Source organism: Platalea leucorodia, assembly GCF_965183815.1.
Source record: "Platalea leucorodia genome assembly, chromosome: 12".
NCBI lineage: Eukaryota > Metazoa > Chordata > Aves > Pelecaniformes > Threskiornithidae > Platalea > Platalea leucorodia.
In genome coordinates, this window is record NC_138834.1 from 15,603,203 (window position 1) to 15,622,269 (window position 19,067).

The 19,067-nt window shown below is 44.9% G+C and overlaps 1 protein-coding gene across 3 annotated transcripts in view; it reads right to left on the reverse strand.

Annotated features, from left to right (window-relative positions):
- The window catches only part of GCN1 (GCN1 activator of EIF2AK4), a 43,384-nt gene that overhangs the window by 23,403 nt on the left and 914 nt on the right, over positions 1-19,067 (reverse strand). For all 3 annotated transcript variants that reach the window (XM_082325374.1, XM_082325373.1, XM_082325375.1), the window contains exons 2-25: positions 17,381-17,483; positions 16,795-16,858; positions 16,072-16,203; positions 14,762-14,870; positions 13,948-14,046; positions 13,732-13,866; positions 13,148-13,216; positions 12,953-13,061; positions 12,473-12,547; positions 12,084-12,212; positions 11,803-11,853; positions 11,287-11,385; positions 10,833-11,006; positions 9,182-9,334; positions 8,418-8,510; positions 6,889-6,964; positions 6,553-6,712; positions 5,428-5,617; positions 5,183-5,307; positions 4,659-4,837; positions 4,388-4,481; positions 3,552-3,665; positions 3,158-3,356; positions 2,523-2,678 (exon numbers count right to left, since the gene is read on the reverse strand). In XM_082325374.1, the coding sequence (XP_082181500.1) occupies positions 2,523-2,678; positions 3,158-3,356; positions 3,552-3,665; positions 4,388-4,481; positions 4,659-4,837; positions 5,183-5,307; positions 5,428-5,617; positions 6,553-6,712; positions 6,889-6,964; positions 8,418-8,510; positions 9,182-9,334; positions 10,833-11,006; positions 11,287-11,385; positions 11,803-11,853; positions 12,084-12,212; positions 12,473-12,547; positions 12,953-13,061; positions 13,148-13,216; positions 13,732-13,866; positions 13,948-14,046; positions 14,762-14,870; positions 16,072-16,203; positions 16,795-16,858; positions 17,381-17,483 (2,887 nt within the window). The remainder of the gene's footprint in view (positions 1-2,522; positions 2,679-3,157; positions 3,357-3,551; positions 3,666-4,387; positions 4,482-4,658; positions 4,838-5,182; positions 5,308-5,427; positions 5,618-6,552; positions 6,713-6,888; positions 6,965-8,417; positions 8,511-9,181; positions 9,335-10,832; positions 11,007-11,286; positions 11,386-11,802; positions 11,854-12,083; positions 12,213-12,472; positions 12,548-12,952; positions 13,062-13,147; positions 13,217-13,731; positions 13,867-13,947; positions 14,047-14,761; positions 14,871-16,071; positions 16,204-16,794; positions 16,859-17,380; positions 17,484-19,067) is intronic.

Here is a 19,067-nt window from a genome sequence, read left to right on the forward strand (position 1 = left end):
CTTGATGATCTTAGCGTCTTTTCCAACCTAAACGATTCTATGATTCTACCTAAGGTGGTTGTTGCTTGCTACATCAATGAGCTGGCTTTAATTAAAGTCACTTTAGGATTCCAAATTACTTCCAATGCTTCAACAGTGTGAAAACACACACTGTAAATGAAATTGCAACAATTCAATGGCTTAAACCACAGAGACAGGCAAAACTGAGGTCTTGCCTATCCTGGAAATACTTGTGGGCAGGGGGGGACGGGACACAAAGCCAAATCCATCACACAATCAAAGTTGAAATAAAATCTATTATTTAAAGTGCGTTAAGTTTGTGTGTAGACTCTGAGAATTAAAATGAATTAAACTAAAAAAAAGTTATGGTCAATTTTACGTCTGAGCAGGAGGATCCACACAGGCATCTGATACAATTTAACTAAGTCACTTTTAAAGTTCATTTGTCCCAAAGCAGGGGCCCATTTGCAGCTACATTCCCTTTAAACGCCTCCTCCAGCCTAGCTAACCTCTCATTACAGTCTTCAGCTGGATTCTTGAGAATGAGGTTCCTCTAATCCTGGTGCAAGTCTCAACACCCCTCTCCCCCTGAAAAAAATCAAAGCTTTTGGATTCTCATTGTTGAAGATTTTGCTCCTTCCTTCGCACAGGGGCTTGGCTACGGGACACAACAAATGCTCCTTCTAGTCCTCCAGTTAGTCCAGTTAAAATTCAAGTATTAGACGTCTAAGGAAAACGTTTGCTTTCTACATCCTATCTGTGCTGTCAGAGAAGGCCAGGTTTTAAATTTCTAAGATGCAGATGAAGAGCACTGCAGATACAATACTGCAGTATTAGTCAGCTTATGTAGGGCACGGAGACTGCAAAAGTAGTTCAAGGGAGAAATATTAAATACCAAACACACTGCGAGCTCCTAACTGCCTAACATGAATAGCTTAGGTAAAACTCCCTCCGTTTCTGAGGTGGGATTTTTCTCTCTGTTTGCTCAGTAACTGTTTGCTTTTATGCTTTTTTTTTTTTTTTTTGCCTTTTTTTTCATTACTGGCCAGATATTTTTAGGCTTAAGCAACTGTCCCTCTATATGCAGCAGGAGGAAGAAAGCTTTGTCTGAGAAGATAAATGTTCTATTAACACAGTAGCTGGTATTGACCAATAGGAAAAAGATTATAAACTGTATCTTGGCATTTCAGCAACGAATGATAAATGTTATCATCCACATTATAATGAGGTATGGTCTCTCTTAGGTCTCACGGTAACCTAAGAAGCTAACCTCTACTAAATAATATTGCAAGACTACACTCCAAAGAACTTTGAAAATGAGGAAAAATCATTTGGGAATATAACATGACTTGTCCATCAAAGCGTTACAGAACCTACTTCTTTCCTCTTGCAGGAGAAGTGAAAAAAAATATCAGATATTCACTTAATTAAGCACTGTAGGAAATCTTGAAGGAGGCGGGTTCTTACTTCCACTACTTTCTGGAAATAAGCCTGAAAATGGATTCCAAGGTTAATGAACTCGCGCTTACTATGGCAAACAGTTCCATAGTGGAGACACCGAATTATCACGGAGACGTTCAGCACGGAAGTGGTGCTCAACACGGTCAACTGCTGCTCTCAGCCGCGAAGACGACGCGTGCCACAGTCACACAGCTGTGGATCTGACTGGCAACAGACCAGTAAGAGGAGAACTGAACTGCTGGGGTAAGGGACCAAACGGAATCCTACGTTTCCTTTCAAAAATTACAAACCATCTACTACAGCACACCAGATGCTTTAAGAAGGCTAAGCCATCCCTGCCTCTGAAGGAAGCAGCCCTACCCTCCCTCTTCTGTACTAGCACCTTCAATGTGGTGGTACAAGTACTTGTGCACCCCATCGTGAAGCAGATTCTGGAAGTGATCGAGATTAAAACTAACCCAGTGAAAAAAAAGAAAAAAGAAAACAAAAAAATTCAAGAAAAAAGGTTCATTTTAACCCAGATCATATTCTTGCGCCGTAAAAATATTGGTGCTTGCTTTCATGTTACAGAGTAGGCAAGAACTGCTTCTTCTACAACTGTGCCAGAATAAAATATTCATGAACTGCAGCACTACACAGCAAACAAGGAGAGGCCACAGGCACTTCACTGCTGAGATCACAGATAACAAGCAATTATTTCGTCTTTCCACTTAGTCTCACGGAATCACTTATGCTAAGTGGTGTTGAAAGGTAGAAACTGTCCTTGGCAAAGACGAGCCTTAATTTCACTACTATAATTTCTGTATGAAGCATTTTAAGAGAAAATACTGTTATTTCATTTCTACACTTACTACACTTGTAACAGCATTTCTACTACTACCATCACAAAAGAAAACCTTAAGGTTTTTCATATCTTTGAAGCCTTATCCAATAAAAAAAAAGAAAAGAAAAAAAAAAAGTGAAGTCTTACCTATGAAACATGATACAAACCATCAAAACCAAAACAGCTCACAGAGTTATTGGGAGCGGGGTGTGTCAGAGGGATCTACAGTACTTTTTACCTGGCTCTCCCTTGCCTGTTCGGCTGGGAATGGTGTGGGCATGCAGCAAGCTAACAACTCTGTTCAGAGCAGTAGGCAGCTCTTCTTGACACCAGGATTCATCTAATTCACATTCTGGTTTCATCAGGCGCAAGGTCACGTGGCTCACTAAAGTACCTGGTATGGAAGAGTAAAGAATCCCTGAGAAGTCCAAAACCAAAGATTTCTTGAGAGAAAAATCCCCAGGAGCACAGACCCAGGAATTATAACAGCTCTGGGCAAACAGCCCGGGCTGCAGAAGAGCTACAGAGAAGGAAGCCCAGCCCCGAGGCTTACGGGGCAGCTTCCCTCACACACGTACGTGTGAGTTACGTCCCCCAAACTCGGCACAGGGGAGACAATCCCACTGCCACCAAGTGCTACTGAGGGGTGGTCACAATGACCAGACAACTCCTTGTCTTTGAACCCAGTCCTCTCCAGCAGGAGGGTCTCTGGGACATCGCAGTCACCTCCCTAAGCACTGTTCCAGGGTGGTTTTTCCTCATGGCTGTCTGTGGTGCATGGTCATGATCCACAGCTTGTAAGAGCAAGGATTTTCACCGCTCTGCCATAAAAATAACGCACCCTGCCCTTGAATAGTAACCGCAAATACTAACCAAAGGTTTTCAGTCGAGCAGGCATGACACAGGAAGCTAAGGAAAGAAAAGGTTCCTTAATCCTTGGGGCAGCCAAAGGCGACCGAAGAAGTGGCAAGAAGGAACCGATGAGACCAGGGATGTACTGAGTTAGACCAGGAGGCTTTCTCTTTATAACAGTGTCCAGGAGTCCTAGGGCTGTTTCCAGCTCATTATCGAGCTGTAAGAGAAACAATTCAAAAGGTTACCATAAAAAATTCCATCGGGAAAAGATCAAGTTGTTAAATCTAATTTCTAATGAAAGAAACAAATAGGTTATCGCTAAATATTCTCTATGCTACTCCATTTTCCTTTTGTCAAAATGACTTGGGTCATGGTAGCTGCAGAGTTGGCAAAAAAGACCACCAAAACTTACCTCCTTCAGCCGTTTTCTTATCTGAGACTCCCTTTCCAGCTGGGCATGCATCAGCTCCTTCTGCTTGCTAGTTAGTTGCACCTCATCCTTTATTCCTTTCTTCTTCTTTATTTCCTGCAGTAGAGAGCCATGGACATTATTAACCGGGAGCTGTTAACACCATCCCCTCAATTAGGTAGAGAAGAAAGTTGGACACACTGGGGTTTGTTGCAATTTACTCTCAAAACAGTATCAAAATATTCTTCCAAGCATATCACTCTGAAGCGAAGACACAAAATGGAAACCAGCAGGTTAACAACACTTTAGTGTCCCATCAGTTTCTCCCGTGTTTCAGTTGGTCACAAATTATTTGACATCATTAGAAAGAGCTGTCCAGCTCTTTCTACAGTGGATGGGCACGTCATCCTCCCCAGAGCAAACAGAAGTCAACCTTTAATAAAAGAATACCCCAGTCGACGGGGTACGTTCCCTTCCTTTCACCAATTCTTCCCCCCACCTACACCCCCTGCTCTGGCTGGACCGAACTGAACTGCTGCCTGTCTACAAGATGGAAGCACCTATTTAACAACCCTTACTGGGAAAGTTACACGAGATACATTGAACAACAGATGAAGGAAAAAAACCAGGTATTACCAACTAGTAAGTGCACTCACAAACAAGCAGAATACCACATAAATTGATACAAATAAGAGAAGATAACATTTAGGTATTGAAAGAAGTTGAGAGAAGCTTTCCCAGCAGCGTACAAACATATGCCAGAAGCCACGCAACAAAACGTACGAGACAGCCTGGTGTCAGAACCGTCACTACTGGCTTGCCTGTTCCCATCAACTCACCTCCTTCAGCTCCAGCTCAATGATTTGTTCCTTGAAGGAATAAGCTTTGTTCTCCCTCTTCATGTTAGCCTTTTTCATACTATCCTGTTGAGCACTGAGAAGGAAAAGCAGAGAAAAGAATCAGCACTGCTCTGGACTAAGATGCAGGCACACAAATCTGGGAACTCCTGTCCGGAAAGAGCATCTGACAAACCCCTCACCCGCTGGCTCGGTGCCGGCAGCAATCAATCCCCAGGTGCACAGAGGAAAAAAAAAAATTGTCAAGTCTTACCTCTGTATTATAGATTTGTCATAAAGTTCTCCCTCTGGTGTCTTCATGATGGCAAATTCCTCTCGAGTAACCTGGCACAGAGCTGGATTCTCCATTGATGCTGAGATAGTGCTGATGAGCTGCGGGAGCACTCTGCCAGGTGAAAGCAGAGAGAGAGATCCCACTGCATTCATAGATGACTATCAGGAAAACAAAGGAAAAAACCATTATTATCAGTATTCCTTGAAATTGTCTCAAAAAAGTATGCCCTGTTGAGGCAGCCCACGTTATGTTTGAATACCTAATTCCTGGTTCAGTGGGTACTTGAATCTTATCTAGAATTCTACTCGCTTGCTGGCATACCTTCTTCCCCCCTTAAATCCCAGCTCCTTTTCACCAGAGACGTTCTCTTTGAACCTGCCTTTTCCCCACCTTTCAGACAGATCTCCTTCCCTATAGACCAGCTAGCACTTAACTCCTCCAGAAAACTCTCCTGTTCCAAAGTATCTCCCAAAACTAACACAAGGAAAGCAGAAGTTTCTCACCTGGTTCTCGGGAGTGTAGGCCGTGATCCTGGGTAATATGTCATTCAGGTGTTTGGTAATGAAATCTTTGGGATCTATCTTCATCTTGACGAGGAGGGCTGGCCAAAGACCCGGCTGCACTGCCACTGGCAAGAAGAATAAATGAGCATAATAAATACGAAGCAGACTGCTAATGCAAGAAAATAAAAAGGTAAGATAAAAAACCCGTACCTTAGCCGTGAGAGGGGTCTTATCCCTTCACTTACCTACAGATGGATGATGGCTCACCAGCAGCATCTCCAGTGCCAGCTTTTCTGGCTCAAAGGAATCCACATCCAGCCCTGCCACGCTTGAGATGACGCAGAGTGCCTCATGGAGGACGCGGGGAGGAATGTATGTCTTTCCTAGCTCTGACAGCTCTCCCGACTCCATCACCAGGACCTCATGAGGCAGAACCTGAGTGGACAACTTGTCATTAACACATCACACCAAGCCTTCCTGAGCCCTGAGCACACCTCCCCACAGTAACACCATACCGAATACCAACAATCAGCTCCCTCCGTCAGTACTAACAACCTCAAGTTTTCACAGGAAAGAAGGGATAAAGGATAACAGCGGAACCAAAGCATGGAGACGACAGTGACAGAAAGACTAAGAATGGAGGACTACACTAGATTTGGCAAGCCAGGGTAAAATAAAACTAAAATGATCATTTTTGGCAAAGAGGACTTAGGAAAAGGTTGAACCAGCTGGCTGGGAACAGTATGCCCAACTTCGGCAGTCTAATTTTAGCCAGTATCTTTTCAAAAATACTTTATTCAGGCTGTATCTGTGACATGGGAAGACTATTTACAAAGTCCCAGCCTTGGTATCTAATTAATGCAACTTAATCTATTATACAGCTTGACATGGCGCTGGCTTAGCAACATGCCCAATAATACAGCACTCGGTTTCCTTTTTTTGATTTTCTTTTTACTTTTGATATTAGTTGCTACTAAAGCATTTATATTACGTTTGTTTTCAATAGGCAGCCTGAGCTACAAGCCAGGGCCAAAGAACTAGGATACCAAGAAAGGAACAAAGCACTTGGTCTTCCAGCAGGGATTAATTTTGGATTAAAATAACAGAAGGACAAAGAAAACTGCAGCTTCCTCCCCAAACAATTTTGAATAATACGTCTTCTGTGTATATAGGGAAGACTAGGCACACCACAGACACTGAGACAGTAGTCTGCAGTAATCTAGTAACAAGTAGCATTCTAGGAGATCATCTGGAACTGAATCATCTTCGTATCACGCCGTATGTCACCACTAACTAAACCTAGGGTAGGGAGGAGACTGGCAGCATACAAACAACTGGCTAAGGAGAGACTAGGCTTCTTGGCTACTCACCTTATGAGAGCTGAGAACCACTTTCAGCTCCTCCAAGAGCCCATAGGCCAGTTTGTACCCTCCCAGAGAGGACAAGAGCTTCTTAACTGTTTGATGGGCCTGTCTTCGAACATGCCAGGTCCGACTCAGCAGTACTGCAACAAGGGCACGGTGATACTGCCTGAAAACAGAGAAAGAAACACGTTTAGCAAGGGAGGCAGCTCTGCAAACCAACCGGACGCAAAGGCACAAGGAGTTCCACATTTTGTGCAAAGTCCCAAGCCCACCCTCTCCACCGCCCACAGAAACACTCAGGGATCAGACCCAGATCGGCGGCAGCAAGAGCAGTCTACGTACTGAACTTTACTTTCAGGCAGTCGCTGTGCATGATCCAAGAGAAGGCGCTCTGTCAGCTGCAGCACTGTACACATTGCTGTGGGAAAAGACAAATATTTAAAATAGCATGAGACTTCACAAGGAAACAGATTTTTTTCACCTGAAAACAAACAAACAGCAAGCGGGACACATTAAAATAGCTACCCAAACTGAGCCTCGACATAATCTTCTCAGTGAAGCCAGAGACAAACCCACCTCAGATCTGCCAAGACTGGAAACAGACCCATGATTTCATGGAAATGTTGTTACCTGGATCCCAGCAGAATTTTCCTGACCACTAAGTGTGACCTATTTTTGTCTAAGTCAACAGCGCAAACCAAACGATAAACACAATGCTCGCTGCACCAACACGGCTAATTCCCGAGCACTGCCAAAATGTCTTCAGCGACAATAAAACATATTCTGAATGCATACACAAGTGAATAACGCTATGGCATTTTACCTCATACCATCCTCTGTGCGTCAACTGTCACTAGGCCCTTTGGTTTGTATGCCAACGTTCAACCATACCATAAAGCAGGAGCAGAAAGCCCTGAATCGTGGGGTGGGTTATAACCCCTATCACGTACGGTACAGGGGACTCCCGACATTCAAGGCATCAGATAGTTTGGGGACGTTAAGCATGTTAGCTGGGTGGTTTTGCTTAAATAACCAATAACAAATCATGACAATATTTACTCTCAAAATATCAGCATTAGTTTTTGGAGCTACCATCCTACAGGAGCAATCTAAAATTTTCCAAATCGCACTGTTTCAGGATATTTGCAGACTTGGAAGGGAAAATGTATGGATAAACACATTGCCTTCAGTGTTTGCCACTGTTGCCACTGTTATTTCCCACTTTGAAAACTTTAACTCATCCAAGTTTTGTACAAAAGATAAATTAATTCATTTCAGAGAAATGATTCGTGAACTCATTTTCAAAACTTTCAGTTTAAAATGCAGCCAGTAATGTTTTCTGTTGGGCACATGCCATTTTTTTTTTTTTTCAATTAATCTTTAAACACAAGAGAACAAAACAGAGCATAGAGACACTAATTTATAACCCAATTGATTTCCCATCTGCTATTACTCTTCCCCCACAAATCTTAGGATTTTCACCTACGTGTTTTCTTCTCCAGCCTGATTTTACTTTTTCCCATCTTCTTAATTTTAGGCTTCTCCACTTCCCTTAGATTGGCTGCAACTATTTACTCACAAACTGGGACACCTCACAAACACATTTTGTATTGGAAAGACTTTTCCAGAATAAGCACATTTGGAAATATAAAATGTTTAATAACTCAGGTTCATGAAGAAATAAATTAATTGATCGTCAAGCTTAGACTAGAACTAGCCTAGGTGTACTTCTGAAAGAGCACGCTGTTCATTTTAATCTGAAACTGGATCCTCCAAGGATCAGAGAGCAGGGCTAACAGCAACAGTAGCTCTTGTAAGTACTAAGTAATAGAGTTAAACAGCAACCGGATACGCAATAAGTGACAATTTACCTTCCTCTGGAGCAGACTGCAAGAACTTCTCAGACGTAAAAATTTGTTTTTTCTCATCCAGAATCAGCTGCCAGAAACCACTCAGCTTAGACTCTGGCAGGAAAAGAATAGATGTCTATCAAGGATGTTTCAAAATAAGTCAGAACTCACCAGCATGCACAAAATACAGTAGAATTCTGTCTCCTGGAATCACTCAAATTATTTCTAGCTTTACTTGTCTTCAGCTATAAAGCCTCCCATCTCTCTCATTCAGAACTGTAAGCATGCCCCAAAAACACCTGCTGAAAAAAAATACATTTCTCTGACTTACACTTGTGAAACGTAAAGTTTCTTTCACCTTAACCTTTCCTAGGGCAAGCCTTCCTAAAAATGAAGGCAAGGAGGAAAGTGGTGTGTTGCTTTTGATAGACAGAACACATCTGGATTTTATATCCTGGCAGATGTATGAATTCAGACAGTTCTTGTAATATCCTCTAACGGAAGACAGAATTCTGGGTGAACGTCTTCTGTCAGAATAAAGAGGAATACTGCCCTACGTGAATGGAAGCCGGAATTTGCAAAGCCATGGAAGAACAAGAATTCTTCATTGACATAACCGAGAGAGACGGGAATAAATCCTTCCCTGGTTTACAAAAGGGCAATGATTCTCTGTGCAGAAACAATACACAGATTAAGGAATAGTATCTCACGCACATTGCCAAGAAAAAGTGTTAACCCTCTGAGCCTGTTTATATTGGATTCTACGAGCTGGTTTGTGACCTTACCAGTTTGTCCCTCGATTACAGACATCCTGCAGATCAACAAAGCTGCCGCAACTCCTTCAGTTACCACGGGAACCTGCGTGCTTTGAGATGCCGCTTTTTCCACTGTCTGGATCAGCATTGGCAGCAAGTCCATTCCCTGCAATAACGTGTCACCTGGGGAGGCAGAGGCGAGTTACAGAACAACCGGGTCCCTCGCACTTTACACCACAAGGGTGTCAACGGTTCTTCCGTTGTCATGAGACAAGGAAAGGAACCAGACACATACTGGGAAGACTCTGAATCTCCCAGAGTATTTGCCAATCGCTACTATCGTTAAACTTTATGAAAAGCTAGATGATAACCACTTTAGTCCTTTCCTCACAGAGAAAACAGTCCCATCTCAATACAAGTTTCTGTTTGTGGCATGCAAAAGAAAATGCTAATTCAGTTACATTAAAGGAATTGGTTCACATCACAGGAAGCCTGACTTCAAAGATTATCTTTCCCCGAGAGAGGGAAAGTAAATTCCTGGCAAGGCACAGCCATCTGTTCCACTTCAAACGTTCACAAGTCAAGGAACCCCACTGGCCTGTGGAAGCTGGGTGTTCCTGGTACTTCCAGCAGCAACACCTCACACGCAACAGACCTTGTGATTTTCTACATTAAGTATTCGCAGGCAGTGTTTTAACCATAAACTCCTGAGAGTCAGAACCTCTCTTTTCTCTATGCCCCAGTTGGATGCGTCACTGGGTGGCTCAGGGGTGAGTAAATCATTTTGGAATACGAATTATCTTGAGCCCTGATCCCCCGGACAGCTGCACACATCACACACAGGTAATCCCCCTTCCCCACGGCAAGTGCAAGCAACTTCAAGTTTGCCATACTGATGTCTCTGAAAGGACCACCATCCTGTGATATCTAAGCAGTTTTTAGAGTGATTTTTTTTCAGCCCTGTGATAGCACAGAAATTCCTAGTAGCTACAATAGAAAAATGTAGAATTACAATTTCACTCGTATCAATATTGAGGAAATGATGGCAAATCCATTGCATCTATACAATACACTGAGTTATTCATCTCTTAAGCATATGTAGACCATCTTTTTGATTCACACCGCATCAACAAGAAAGGGAGATCTCACATACAGGCATCAGACTGATCGCCTGTTGACCCATGGATGAAATACTGAAGTCAAAGGGGATAGGACCAACAGAAGCAAATCTCAAAAGGATCAGCAAAAACTTCGAATTTCTGAAGATCTTCATTTCAAACACATGAATTTTTTTGTATTTTTTTAAAGCTTCTGAGAGCCAAAGCCACAGGCTAGCAGGCCAGTGTGCTGGGTGCTATATAAACAAAAGCATGGTCCCTGAGCTAGAAGCCTTACAATTTAAGCATAAGACAAAAATAAAGCAATCAAAAATTACTCTGTGGGCCTATGAAAAGACAGCACGATGGGCACTGATGCTAGTTCTACAAGGAGACAAACCATCTTTATAAACTTGAAGGCAAAAAAAAGTTTAAGGAGAAATACGAAGGACGTCACTGAACAGATACTGCCTTATAAAATCTTTCTTAATCCCCGCAGCGATTTACTTACATCAGGAAGTACAAAAGTCAATTACTCTTAAGTCACACGGTCAAGAGAGTTATTAAGAGCTGCACAGTTTTACCTTTGAAAGAGGCTAGCATGCACTGCAGGTAGGCATGTCTCACAGCTGAAGTAGAGGTTTTAAGGCTGAAGGCTTTCTTTAGCCATTCCACCAGCTTCTTAGAAACTTCTGTGGTGAACCGAACACACCAAAGAGCCAGGACAGAGACTGCATGAACCAACGTGCCTTCATGGACTAGGAAGTAACACAGAGCTCACATCAGCAGAGCAATTGCATAAACCACAGGAACAGAAAACAGAAAGTGGGTAACAACATCAGGAGGAGGCAGGAAAAGACTGCATGTGCTTCTAAGAGACGCAGCACTGTGTCCACGGGGCTGCTCAACAAAACAGGGCGAGGGATTTTATAACACAACAGGCACAATCTGGATTTGTCCTGCATAACAGGCCATATGAAAGTCCTGCTCAAGACAAAAGCGGCTTAGCAAACCCAGAACAAAGGCAAGAGGTCTCACCTTCTTGTTGCAGGAAAGGGATGAAAAGCTCAGCCACGGTTCCAGTCAGAGCTTGGCTAGAGGATCCAGAAACTGCATGGTGGCTAAGGCTGCCAATCCCTGAGAGGACAGAATTCTCTCGTTAGTTCCCAAACTACCAGCACTCGCTGCACAATCTAAAAATAATCAAGAATGACCCTTCCCATTCCAATCCTTGCACAGGCATATCTCTCTCGTCACTACATCTGGATGTCACATCCACCAGGTACCAACACTGCAGGACCTCTGTCTTCATTTTTACTCAGGATACAGTCATCTTCTTCCTTGCATAAAACATTTTAGCCTACCAGCCAATTATTTCCTTTGAAGAGAAAGTCAAGAACTGGCATGTGGTATCCAGCACCCTCTACGACATGAACCACAGCCAATTCGGAATGACATGCAGGGAATCCTAAACGATTAAATACAGATCCCTTTCATTCAGCCTTCTGCTGAATTTCCCCCACCAGAGAAGCAGCTTTCTTCTGGGATCCTCACCTGAAAGGACACTCATCTTCTGAGCAACAACTGTCAGCTTCCCTTCCGAGCCTGCCAACAAGAAACAAGCAGGTGACGGCTGACTTACAGACAGACAACAGCTATGTGCTACATCAGGAATCTTCTCTAAAAATACAAAAGCTTGCCCCATCACCCCTGATGCAGGTTGAGCCACCCCTGCCATACAGGCAGCTAAAGACAACAGAAAATACAATACCCAAAACTCCTTGAAGCTGGCCAACTTTTATTCACCCCCACTGCTTATCCTACAATTTACTCACCCCCCAAGATGGCAAAAAGGTGTCTGCTCAGCGACTCCACAGCCGAAGGATCGCTACACTGTCGAGCCAAGTTCTTTAATGCCACAACTGCTTCATCCATCAGCTGCACACTGTTGGATTTCAGATGACCTACAAAATAACGCACAAGCTAAGAGCTCCTGATGACAAACCGCATAAAATCAGCAAGACAAGGACGTATCTTTACACGTGGCTTGACTCAGCTTCTGGAACCGTCACGTGAATTATTCCAGTTCCAAGTTACAGCATCATCCTCCCTCCCACATAAAACAACCTCTTCACCAGTAATGAAGCTGCTAGAGGTTCAGCCAGAAAGCTGAAGAAAGCTTTATTCTGAATTCATCATTCCCACCAGAAGTGAGAGTACTTACTGGCCAGTCCTTTCACAATGTCTAGAGCATACTGGCTGAGATCCAGGTTCACAGCTACGAGCAAGCAAGAGATTGCTGAAGACAGAAGAGAGAATGGCATATTACGTTTTGTTAAGTAACTGGTTTAAGCATTTTAACACACCCTTCCCCACAGTTCACATCAAGAGCAGACAGGGTCGGTAAGGAACAGAAAGAAAAAACAGTGAAACTGATGCCCAGTGAGCAGATTAATTCAGGATTATTCTTAGCACTCAGCTGTGAAATTCTGTCCTCTGCGCAAACAGTAGCTATCACATACCCAGACACTTGGGATCACACCACAAATGTTGCTTCTCCACATCCAGTCCTTAGATGCCAGACAATCCTGCCACCTGCACTCCAACAGCATAGCCCAGAGATACGCACTCCCCCCAACTCCAGACCTCTAAGGAACAACTGTTCGTGCTCTTTGACAGAGCCATGCAGAGATGCCAGACTCACTTTCAATTACGTTCTCAGGACTCCGTAGGAGGGATTTTTGCAGAGTTGGCAAAACTAAGTCCTTGAATTCAGCGTGAGACATGTACCGAAGAAGCGGGGAGCAGCTGTCCTGCAAAGGGAACAAAGCGCTCAGCACAGCAGTGGACGTTGCACATAGGACAAAAGCACAAACAGCTCTGTAACAACATATCTCACCAGCACGTGCTTCTGAGGCTTTGTCTTGCTCATAAGGATGGTCTTCAAGTAGAAATCCAGAAGAGCACTCTGAACAAGCAGAAACACCAAATTACAGCCACATCGCAACCTATACGCAGCTCCCCACACCCCCTGAGGAAGCCAGGCCTGACACCCCACCTCACTCTCCTCCGCAAGGCAGCCCTGTCCACTCAGCAGCAGCTTTGCTTCCATCCTCACACAGAGCAGTCAAGCCGAGATCAGTGCCCTCTGCTCGACCCTTCAGCCCAACACTCAAAACGCACTGAAAGCTAAGTGCTGCCTTCCATTCCCACAACGGGGCAGAAGGCGGAAAGCTGCAGCGTTGGCCATCTACATAATGCACAGGCCACAGCAAAATCCCCCGCATCTGGCACCACCTCTGTGTATCCATCCCGGCTGGCTTAGTCAGGCGTCCACGGCTATTGAATTGACAGATAACGAAACCAGGGGCAGAAGCAAAGTACCAACCTCACTGAGACATCTGTTCAGCCCCCGTCTCCATGATGAGAAGTGACACTACTTACTACAAAAAAAAAAAAAAAAAAGGAGTACGACAGATTTACCTTGTATCGTTTAACGATATCGATCTCTTTCTGGGCTGTGCAAAACTGCACCACGAGTCCCAGCATTGCAGCGTAACTCTGGTTTGGTTCAAGACCGAGAATGACAGAGAGGTACTGATCCACCAGATCTTGGTTCTGAAAAGAAAAAGAGCAAGGCACGTTAACACAACAGAAGGGAGAAGAGCTACTGAACACGGTCAGTAAGGCATACATCACCTCCTTCCACAGCCTGTTCAGCTTCTTCACGGCCCCATCCACCGCCTGCTTATGAGAACCTCCCAGGACTTCCAAAAGGAGCAAGCACTGAACCTCCACCTGCCAAGGGAAACAGCCAAGAAAACCTTCATGCACCTGCTTCCCAGAGAGCTCAGGTCAAACAAGGCGTGTCAGATGCCAGTGATTAGCTCCATCTGCTTAGAAAAAAAGTCCTTAGGTCGTGTAAGTTCTTCCAACAAGCCGCCATGGCCTTCATCCCACACGCACCGCTTCGCAGAACCATGCATAACAGTTTTGGAAACTCTAACTTTGAAAACAACAATTTATACCAGGTTACATCTCTTCTTAAAACGTGTTCCAACTATATTCCAAGGTGCTATGAGCATGGTCGCAGGTTCAGGTTGTTGAAGTAAGTGAAAAGAAAGGAAAAAGCTACTCGACACTGTATGAGAGAGTATCACAGGCAAGTCCTTCAAGGGAGGCACAAGGAATTCGTGCTGCAGCCTGCACCTTGGAGACACCACTAGCACACCCAGTCTAGAAACACTGGTACACACCAGAGCATGCAGAGCAACTCTGCACGGGTCCAAAACTGCCCCGTTCCCGTGCTTCATACACCTCCTGCTTTCTCCAGAGGAACAGAGAGATCAAAATACACCGGAAAGCAAGAGGGACTGTCACGTAAACCTGGATTTTAACATGACGTTATCATGTTTGCAATTTTATTTGCAATGTTTCAGCAACCTAAAAGGCATTAGCAACATTTAAGTCCGTATCTCCGAAGGGATATTTCTGCAAACCAAAAAGAACCTACCAGTTTTTTCCATGTTTCTCCCTGTCTCTTGTCAGGTGTTGGGAAGACCGTGCGTACCAGCAGGCATGTCCAGGAGAGCGCCAGCAGAGCTGCAGATCCACTGCTCTTACTGGTGTACAAAGGGAAGAAAGAGGTAAATCTACAGCTCCCAGTATGTAACTTACACCTACTGGTCCATAACGGACTCATCTTTGCCCAAGTCAGAGCAGCACCTTATAAGTGAGGCAATTTTATCACAGAAAAACACAGCTGAAGTCTTAGCACTTAAAGGAAATAATTACTCCTCATAAGCTATGTGTTCCAGCTCCTGTTTAACACTTGGAACTGCTGAATGGCACAAAAGAGGCTAAATCTTGCCTGCTGGGACTGAAAAACCTTAGCAGAAGAAAGATAATTTTTGGATCTTCTTAGTGGCATTAGAGAAATGAGACTTAAATACTTTGCCAACTGAGAGTGCCCAAAAAGTGACTCAAGATTTCTCATCTGCTGCTGATCTTTACTGTCAGAGCTTCCCAGCCTCAGATTGCCAAATCGCTTCTCAGCTTACATTCCCTCCTGGCACACTGCTCAGCTCTGGTTTCTGCTAACTCTCGCCTCCTCCCTCCACTTCAGGTAACGGATCCCACCTCGCAGCTCCCTGAGGATCCTCACTCCATTTTGATCTCTCCCTTAACGTTAAAGAACGTAGAAAGTGTCCTTGCACGCAAGGCCAGCCACTGCGACTGAAGGGTGAATATCGTAGCACTGCAAGCCTTTAAACCAAGATCAGGTATTTTTCTGAAGGCTACGCCGCTCTTCGGCCACGGAGCACTGCAGGACGGCACCCTGCGGCCTGCGTCAGCTGAGCAATACCATAAGTCACCTTTTGGAACCACGAGAGCTCCCACACGCTACCACAACAGAAGAGCCGTGTGTTTCTCAGCTCAGCTCCCAATGTCATTATCTCCCTCTCTATAATAAGGTCTTGAATTCACCAGCTGAACACCAGATGGGCGAGGAAATCCCTTTTCCTAATCCTTTTGGGGACTGTTTCTTGGTAAAAGAGTTTGTTCCTCATCCCTCCAGACCTGAAGGTTAATAAAGGCAAAACCGTAACTCAGACCCAATCCACCGGCAGGAACACCAAGAAAGTCCTGCTTTCCCCGAAGACGTGAAAGAGGTAAGAGAGGAACATTTGAATGGTCATTAACAGCTTTGTCTCTAAATGTTTTTAACGCTTCTGGCAAGCAGCAGCAGCAGAATCATTCTGAACACAAGAGCAACCACCAGCAAGGCGGAACTGCTTCCACACAAAGCAACTTATCCAGCACCTGGGAACTCCAGCCTTGCCGCCGATCCCTGAAGACTGAAGTGACTGCAGAAGGTTTTTTGCTGTTGCATCCGGCTGGGATTCTGCGAGCTGCTGAAGCGCCAGCTGCAGGGCTCTGCGGGATGCTGCATCGCTAGAACGAAAAACAGATCTCCGTGAACATTATAAATCCTGCCAACGTTACATATCGCTACACTTGCATCACACAAAGGGCTCTGCTTTCTCATTTCAGCAGTTGAGCTAATAGTTATTTTAGCCTTGCTCTTCCAAGAAGAGGAGAAGTTTCTGGAAAAAAGCTCCGTTCCCTTCTTCAGCCGACAGAGTTACGTCGAGGCTCTCCGGCAGGTCGCAGAAGGAAACACAGGTTCTGAACAGCTTCTCTACAGCAGGCCACGATTCCATCCCATCTAAAAGTGTCTAAAAGATGTCCCAAAGACACCTTATTCTTGCTTCGCAAGGACACAGGCGTTCATTCTTGCAGACTGAACCACGGGATGCAAGTTTTAACTTCAAAGTCAAAAGTGAAACACAAGGTAAGCGTTGTAAAACTTTTTAACGTCAAACATAGCTTGAGAGCCTAATTATAAACGGCATCTTTCAGCGTCATACGCCTCTACGTGACACCGCGTGCTAACATTTCCAGATGCTCCATACCAGTTTAACTAATAAATACATCAACACCCATAGATTAAATAACACAGCCTTTCTACATCCATTTACTCACCGGTATCGATGCAGAGTAAGGCAGAAGAGTTTGCAAAGGCCTTTCACTGCACCCTCGGGAAGATCTGCAACAGATTGTGTTTCAAAACATTTCTTCATAAATCACCGAGCTCTTCATCTTTAACACTTCACAACTGAAATCAGTGAACTGCTCACAGCCCCTACACATCTCTGAAATTGTTTGCAAGGGTCAGAGCTCTCTCTCGTTGTACATTTTATGCATATTTTTAAAAATAACGGCAAAATTGGAACACATGCTCAGTCATCTTCAGAAAATGAGAGAAATTGAAGATTTCTTAAATTTTGTTTCAACTCTTTCATTAAGACTACCTAAAATCTTCTGTTCTCTCCCTCTCTCTACATACATACGTACTACTAACTGGAAAAGCACACAGGCCAGTAACTGGAGCTCTGTCTCGCCTACAAACCCCGTGCTTAGAATTAACGCTGTGAGAAAGCACAGACTCCAAACGCTGCCGGCCCCCTGCTTCGAAAAACTACCCACAAGTTTCACGCAGCCTTTGAAACAAAATATTTTAACATTCTTCTCCAGCCTGGTAACCAGAACGGCGCCCCGAAGCTTTTACCTTTCCCAGCAATGCATTTTCCCAGCTCACTGAGGATCTCTCGCCGCTCCTTCACGCTGGCGGTGGTTACTTTTACCGCAAACCGCTTCAGTGTATCAGAAATCTAAAATCACAGGCAGAGAGGAAAAAACATCAGACTGCCTTCGATATCGACACAGAGAACACAAAACCGGGGCAAGCAAACCACGTCATCTGCCGCCACACGACCTCTTAGTGACCAAACGTGAGCACCCCCGGTCTTATCTGCCGGGGAAGGGCCGCCGTACTGCAGGGACACGGTGACACTCAGAAACCTCCCCCTTCGGGTGAAGGGTGGCTGCTTTCGCTTTGTTAACCTGCGGCCCTGTCGCGGCACTCACGCTCTCTAAGACACGTTTACCCCTCTAAAAGCAGGACAGAGGGAGAGGTAAGATCAATGGCTTAGAGTACAGGACCTTTAAAAGCACCACAAAAAACGTACTTCAAGAGCGCAAAGGTGCTTTTCAGTGTTTCAGGTTATTTTATTCCTCCTAAAGCCCACGCAGCCCCAAAGGGGAGCTCCTAACTGCCGACGACCCAGGGCTGACTGTAACTGCCCGTCCTGAAAAACCGATCCGTGGTTTCAGGCTGTCCATAGCTGTGAAATTCTGTACACGGGCCCAGCAAAAGAACGAACCGCTTGCCTTTAGCCTTTTCCAGAACTAACACGCACGTCGCAGGGATTTTGTAAATCGGCCTCGCCAGATGACAAAAGGTTGCGCCTCGCTATCAGACTCCTTCCACGCGCTATCAGTAGCGCCCAAGGTTACCCAGGCAAAACGAAAAATCGCATCGCACAACTGCATGGTTTTTTCCACGCCTGCGCTACTGCGTGCCGGGATCTGCGAGCGGGAAGGGGCCGAGACGGCTCCCCAAGTTGTTAAACTCCTCCAAACAGCTCGTTTCAGTTTTCAAGCGGTATCGAGAGGGCGAGATACGCTGTCTGAAAAGACTAGAAAGAAGTTTACGTTCTCAGCAATCAGCTCCTTGAACTACTGAAGCCATTTCCGTGAACTTCCAAGTTCTGCAAGATAGGCACGACGATAAAAGACTTCGCGTGGGCTGAACAGGGCTCAGCCAGGTCTACGCTCACAGGTTTTCTGCATTTACATACACCAAAACACAGCTCTCCAGGAAAGGCTTTTAAAATTCAGCTCTTAAACTGAGCAACTTTATATCTTAATCATCATCATCACCGTCTTTAGGAAGAGCAACAAATAAGCATTTAGAAACTCATCAAAACTGTTCCTTCCCTCTTCAGGCAAAGCTCCACCAGTTTTGCCACAACAGGTTTTTCTCTCAGCACAGGAGACCTGGCAAGAGCTGCTTTCAGCGAAGCGTTTTTGCTGACGGCAGGAGGGGTAACGCTGCGCAGCGGCTACCCGGGCTTCAGAGGGGCCGCCCGCGCCTCCCCGGCCCCGTCACCACCTCACACCCGAGCTCCCCAGCGTCGCTACCACCTGAGCCGACAGAAGAAGCCGCCATTAAAGGGCTCCTCTTCCTTCAGACCTTTCAATTACGTGAGTTCATCGTATGCAAACTCAAACCAAGCTGCACTTACTCATGCTGCTTAATCACAAGCAGGGAGATGTACGGACACGAAAAACACATTCAGATTATCCCGACAGTCTAGAAATTAAAAATATAAATCACGTATAACACCACAGGA